The sequence below is a fragment of the Echinops telfairi genome, unplaced genomic scaffold (assembly GCF_000313985.2).
Source record: "Echinops telfairi isolate 266 unplaced genomic scaffold, ASM31398v2 ScPeMD7_7468;HRSCAF=8506_0, whole genome shotgun sequence".
In the NCBI taxonomy this organism is placed as follows: Eukaryota; Metazoa; Chordata; class Mammalia; order Afrosoricida; family Tenrecidae; genus Echinops; species Echinops telfairi.
In genome coordinates, this window is record NW_022111369.1 from 14,250,149 (window position 1) to 14,257,076 (window position 6,928).

A 6,928-nucleotide genomic window follows, 5' to 3' on the forward strand; every position below is an offset into this window, starting at 1 on the left:
TGCAAGTTAGTCCTCAAAGTACCATCCCTGCTTTTCAATACTCTAAAGGGGCCTTGTGTAGCAATGCATCTCTCTCTTGATTGCTGGCTCCATGAGCAGATTGCAGATGTAAGCAAGACAAATCCTTGACAACTGCAACCTTTTCTCCATTTATCATGACATTACCTACTGGCCCAGTTGTGAGGATTTTGCTCTCCTTGGATTAAGTTGTAATCAAAGGAGGGGGAAAGAGAAAATCAATGGGTAAGAAATTGTAGTTTCTAGGATTGGTGCTAATGTTTCCAGTGGGGCAGTCAGGACTATAGGGAGGAGGTCTCTCCTAATGTGGGGGTTTAAAGACAGAAACCTGGATGATTAGTCTAAGGGATCTGTAAGGTGCTATCCACCCCTCTAGTCTGTGATTATAAGAATGTAAACAGAATTTTAGTTTCACCCTATAGCCTTTTGTTTCTCCAAGTCCACTACCTGAAAAAGCAAAAACTAGAAAAAAAAAAATCCCCCCACAAAATGCAAAATAAGGAGAAAGATGAGAGCAACCAGTAATCTGCAGGCCTTGACTATTTGAGCATTTGGGGGAAATACAGGCACTTTAAGGACGCAACATGTCCTTAATACTCTCTGAAGTCTCATCTTTTTCTAGAATTGTCTTTCCCCCAACACCCTCTCCTTCCACCTACAGTATCTTTTCTTCCAAGAAACATCATTGAAGAATTGGGTTTGGAATCAGTCCTGACCTGAATATTGGGTATGTCATATTTAGACCTTCCACTTCCTTATTGCAAACTGAGGGGACATACTGATGGGGATGCCGTCACAGTCTTGTGGAACTCAGTCATCCGAAAGAGCAGGCCCATAAGGAATGCGCAGACCTGCTGGGCCCCTTCTGCTCCCATCTCATCTCTTGCTGCAGTGCAGAATGCCTGTGCCACATACAGCGGAGCGGGGAGAGGGGCTCAGGTGCCGGCGGCGGCATCAGCAGCAGCAGGGCTTCCCTCAGCTGCAAAAGGGAGACTGCTGATACTGAAAAAGTCAAGGCTGTGCCTGCTGAGTATCCAAACCTTAAAAAATGACCAAAGTTCTGAGGAAGCTATTTTTAAATGGCTTCCTGCTGCGAGACAAGCTTTATGGGGAGGTTTATTTCCGGCCCATTGTCACTCCCCCCCACTCCCCTCTACCTGCCCTCTCGCATTCTTTTGGGTGTTTATCCCCATCTGCTGGTACACTAGGAAAGAGACGCCTTACACACAGATGCACACAGTGTTAGTAAGCTTGGTGTTCAAGCACCATGCAGAGGTTCAGGACAGAACTGAGATCTGGGAGGAGAAAGAGGAAGTTTCTGGAACCGAAGATCAACAGGGCTCCCTATTAAGTAAGTGAGATGTTATTTTTAGTCCCAGCATGAGCTGTTTTGCTTTTCTTCCTCAAGTCAGCTTCTCTTTAAAGAGAATTTCTGGTATGGCCACTGGTCTGATCAGAAACCCAGAGAATGGTAACAATTCACACCACATCTGGGGCTTAAAACATCCATCGTTTAATGTGCTCGGGAATTGCCGTTGGGGCAGGGCTGAGCACCGTGGCTTACCTGTGTCCCAGAGCATCAGCAGAGGCAGTCTGAAGTTGAGAGGGAGCCACTTAGAGGCTGAGGCTGGGATCATCCGAAGGATTTCTCACACACGCATCTACAGGGGATGGACGTGGCCCAGGAAAGGCAGTCGGCAGGCATATGTACATATGTCTCTCTGTGCGGCCACTTGGCTTCTTTAGAACAGAGTAAGTGGGTTCCAAGGAGGAGCAACCCAGCAAGAGTAGGGATGTTGCTCCACACCTTGTGACTCAACCTTGGAAGTTACTTACCCCACATGTTAACACTTGTCCTGGACCAGTTGGACTCAGCAGGAGGGGACACAGACCCCTCCCCCTCAGTGAGAGGAGTGTCAGCATCCTGCTCTACGAAGAGCATTTGGGATGGGAGAGCTTGTTTCGGCCAGCAGGAAATCAGCTCTTTGTTACAGATAGGAATTTGTAGAAGTATGGAGGGAGGGGCTTGTTTGAGGATTGAGGGAGAGAAAGAGTTATATTTATAATGGAAACAACTTACAAAAATTGGAATAATTGGGGTGGGGCAGTAAAGAAACAGTAGTGTAATTGAAAATAGAGTTTTTTTAAAAAAAACAATAAACCAAAACACCCCAACAACGTATTTATTTGGGACGCACTGTAAAATGAAGAACGCAAACTATTTTTACACCAGAGGAGAGCCTGGCTCACTGCGGTTCTTCAAGATGATTCAGACACAGTGTCTTGCATTTCAAGTAGTGGGTTTACTTTTGTTGTATCTGAAAATTCTTTTGATTAAAGGAGGAAAGTGGGAATTTGGCTTGATTTACCCCGCCCCAAAGTGGTAACATGGAACATCTAATTTTGAATGGTCATCTTTTTCTTCAGCGACTTGAAATTTCACTTCATCAAATATTCAATCCAACATATCTTGGGGTCCAGTTCTAGACTCAATTATTTTTCTCAGCTTTCTCCTCTACCATAATAATACCCCAACACATGAACTTTGGAGTTAAACACTAATTCAGAAGCTGCTTACAACTTAACCCATTTGAACTCCTTTTGTTTCAGTTTTCCTGAGGACAGTCATCTTACGTACCTCCTTGCGTTATGTTCAAGCTTCAGTGACTTGATGTGTTGTGCACAACTGCTCAGCAGAGTGGATGGCACCTGCACAGGCCAGGTGCTCTGGGAAGCAGACTGGGAGGTGGAGGTAAGTGTGCAGGAAGATGACGTGGAAATGCCCTTGGGATTGACACCTGTGGAAGGGATAAGCAAGCAGCCGGGGTGGGCAGATGCCCACCCCATCACCTCAGCTCACCCTGTGGGGAACCTGGGGCTCAAGCAGCCTTTCAGAGCTGTCCTGATAGGACATCTTTATACGCTCACATGGATCAGTCACTGCAGGTGGGCCATTGTGGAAATGGGCGTGACCTGGGATGAGGTGGCTCTGTGTAGCTGAAGCAATCCTGAAGGAGTGGCCGAGCAGAGGCTGTTTGCAGCGTGAACTCCCAGTAGCGGAGGCTGACAGAGAACAAGTCCTCTGTTATAGAGGCATCTTGGCTGCACATTGCATGTCCACCATACCACCTCACTCAAACACGTTGGAGTTTTTCCTCTTCTTTATTCTCAATGCTTTTGAGTAATGAGCACTTCAGCCAGGCTTCATTTTGGAAGGTTCCTGGTCCGAGACCCTCCTGTATGCTGAAGCTTCAGCGCTTCACGTTGCATGACAGTTTCGAGAAGATTATGAGTTTTATGAGCTACAGGTGAAGATCCGGCGAGATGGTCTAAATGAGATGCGCCGGCTAAGGATTTGACAAATGGAACACTTCCAATATTGGTCTAAAACAAACCCAACATTTTTTTCATACCTCAAAAGATTTCCATTTCTGGAATCCTAAAGGAGGATTTGAATATGATGGATAACCAGCCGATGGGAAGGCCCCCATGACTGTTATGAATCGTCTTAGAAAAGGATTGGCAGAGATCAAACCAGCTGAGGTCAACAATTTGCTTTTCCTTTTATTATAAAAGTAAAATAAAAAATAGCATTTATAAATCCAACATTTCTCCTTAAAGTATTTGATCTAAAAAACATATTTACAATAGCAAAATGCAGAAAAGGGATAGAGACCATTTTCAGCACTGATTGTAACCATGTTTAAATATTGACATGTACATTTTTCGAAATCACCGAGATAACCACATTGGGAAAAGCAGAAAGCCTTTTTAATTGTTCACCGAGTGACTGCCACTTAAAAAATATCCCTTTTATCCTTAATCTGGATGCACAACTGTCCTGCGGACCGCTAGGGAGGGCTCTGCGTGGGGACTCTGACACCTTGTAATGACAGTGGGGATGCAGCAGGGGGCAGCAGCGATGACGACAGGAAGCAAATGGAATCCAGGGGCAGCTTGTGAAAGCTCACGAAGCCATCTCCTCCCCAACGATGCTTCCGCCCAGCTGAGCGCTGCGCTTGCTAGAGACGGACTACCTGGAAGCGAACTGAATTACGGATCAGGGAAGAACCAAGAAAGGAAGCCCATTTAGAATGTGTTCTTGAATGAGATCCAGAGCGATTCGGGCTGGCTGGCTTCCCTCTGAGCACCTCTGGATGCACTTGCAGTTCCTGCTCGCGGACAACGCAGTGGAATTGCTTTGGTTTGCACCGTGTCGACATCGCCGCCGCCGCCGCCGGTTACACGTTGCCTTCTATCGAGCCTTGCTGCCCATGATCACGGGGCAGTTTGTTCAGAGTTAGCACTGAGCTGCTGCCGGCCAGAGATTCCGAGAAGCTGAGCTTGTGGAAGGAGGTCTCCACGCCGCTGTCACAGATGCTTTCGTTGTCCCGGAGCTCATCTGAGGGGAGAGAGTTCAAGGTCACCAGGGCCAGGCAAAGGCAGCGCTCTCACACACCTCACCAATCTCACTGCTGTCAAGCCAATTCCCACTCACTGTGACCCTGTAGGCAGTGCAGAACTGCCCCTGTGGGTTTCTGAGACGTTAACTCTTTACAGGAGTAGCAAGCTCAGTCTTCCTCCTTTGGCTTGCCGGTGGTTTCGAACTGTTGACCTTGTGGCTAGCAGCGCAATGCGTAACCACCACACCCCCAGGGCTCCCCCCACATCCTGCACTCTCTATCGAATCCAAAGCCACTCCCACTGAGTTGATTTTGACTCCGCTGGCCTCCAATTGGGGTCTGAAAGGCACCTGCAGAGGAAATCCCACCCCCCCCACCTTCCACAAATCACCGCGTCCCTCCACGCAGCTCCCTGCTCTTGCCGACTCTTCCAGTGGTAGAAGGGGCAGAAACAGTCATGTCATCGTAACTGTTCTGACGTTCATATCAACCAATCAATTCCTATTATCATCTACTACTGATCTACGAACTGTGGCGTCATCAGCACATGCCACACGTGTGCACCTTTCCACTGGAATCGAGCTGTCATGGGTTGGATAGCGTCACCCCAAATTCGTGTCCTCATGGAAGCGCAGAAGGGGCAACTGGATCTTTGAGATGCGCTTACTCACGCACGAGCAGGGTGTACTGGGCTAGAGTGGGCCCTACAGGCCAGTTAAGACGATCTTTGTCAGAAGAACAGACTTGGAAATGGAGACGCAGAGGAGACTCGGCCACACACACACAGACGGCAGACAGTCTCGTGAGGATGGCTCTAGGGGATGCCACGACAAGCCGAAGGGCACCGAGTTTGCCGGCAATCTCAGGGTGCTAGTCAGAGGCAAGGGCGGAGTCTTCCCCAGAGGGAGCGTGGATGGCCCTGCTGGTGTCTTGAGCGTGGATGTCTGGGTTCCAGAATGGAGAAGAGAGGACTCAGTGAGAGAGAAAGCGTCTGCTGCTTTAAGCCGCCCGGTTTGGGGCACCTGGTAATTGCAGCCCGAGGGAAGTGCGGCACAGTTAGCCTTAGTTTGATCAGAATCCTTCCTGAGGCCTCTTGACTCAAAGCGCACTTTTTCTTTTCTTAGAAATTAGGTGTTTTTCCGACCACCGAATTACCTACTTTATAGCTGGGGAAATTGCTGAGCTTAGGCAAAATAAATTGGTGACAGAAGCAGGAACTAGAAACAAGGTCTCTCTGTGGCCTCGTGTGCTATCACGCCCTCTCCACTGTCTCGAACACAGTTGGGTAGCAGAATATAAAGTGAGTATGATGACACTGAGCCTACATGGAGACTCAGGACCAATTCCCCGCGTTAGAGAAGGGTCGTGAAGGTTCTGCAACACGAGTGATGTCCTACCCAGAGACAGTGCCCAGTGAAACACAAATGTGACATATTCACACACAGTAAATGTGCTGTGTTCTTACACGTTAAATTCTAACATCCGAATATTTCATCAGCATGGCCACTGACTCCTAATTCATGAATTTATACAGCCCACCAAGGTTGTTCTTTTAAGTATTTAATTTGTGGTAGGCACTGTCAAGTACTTTGAAGTAACTGTGAATTAAGGACTTGGGTCCCTCCCACTGTCCCCATGCTGCAAGTACTTACTGGTTTCTTTGGGTATTTGTGTGTTCGGGACACCAGGCCACGAGAATCAAGAAAGTGGGTCATCTTCCTGATGGACACGTTACTTTCTGAAGTGTTTCTCACAGTGAAGCCCGCCCTGGGGGCAGGTGCCATGACACCAAGATGGAAAGGTAAGGAAGGTCCAGCAAGGGGGAGAGCTTTCCAGAGAACAAGACTATGCGAAGGCCTCAAGGTCAACCAGACTCCTGAACTGGGAACTGGTAGGTAGTTGGGTGGGAGGAAGAGGGCATTTCAGTGATGTTAAAGACAGAGAAATAATGATGTCTCTACTGTTCACTGCTTTATCACCTAAGCCTCAAACAGTGCCAGGCACAGTAAGGGGCTGTGAATAAAGGAATGAATCGGAGGACGGGTAACAGTGATTTAGATTTTAAACGACTCTCTCCGTCTGCTGTGCAAAGATGGCTTGAAGGAAGGTAGAGAGAATGGCCAGAGGGAGACCAGTTAGGAGCTGCTGCGGAAGATGAAGGTGGATGAGCCAGAATGCACGCAGAGGGGAGAAGTCCTTGGTGGATTAGACGTGGGGTGGTTACAGCAGGGACGTTGTCACGGGAATTCTGAGACTTCTGCCTTAGGCAGCGCGAGGCAGGTAGTGACTGACCATCCTGGCCACTATGGAGTTGGGGTAGGACTTTCAGGACTTGGCTCTGGGTGCTGTGACTTCACAAGGGCAGCACGGAGGTGGCTGTGAAGGCAACCACGCAGGAGAAGCGACAGGTCAAGGTCAGAAGACATGCAAATGAGGTTTAGAGTGATGCTCTGAAGTAGGAGGAAGTGGTTTGGGGCTGTGCCGCCCCTTGCGAAGGGCTGAGAGGG

General features: G+C 48.4%; 1 protein-coding gene across 2 annotated transcripts in view; it reads right to left on the reverse strand.

The window, feature by feature from the left end:
• Positions 1-3,557: 3,557 nt before the first annotated feature.
• The window catches only part of NFKB1 (nuclear factor kappa B subunit 1), a 149,312-nt gene continuing 145,941 nt past the window's right edge, over positions 3,558-6,928 (reverse strand). For both annotated transcript variants that reach the window (XM_030888509.2, XM_004703444.2), the window contains exon 24: positions 3,558-4,420. In XM_030888509.2, the coding sequence (XP_030744369.1) occupies positions 4,260-4,420 (161 nt within the window). In that variant the 3' untranslated portion in view covers positions 3,558-4,259. The remainder of the gene's footprint in view (positions 4,421-6,928) is intronic.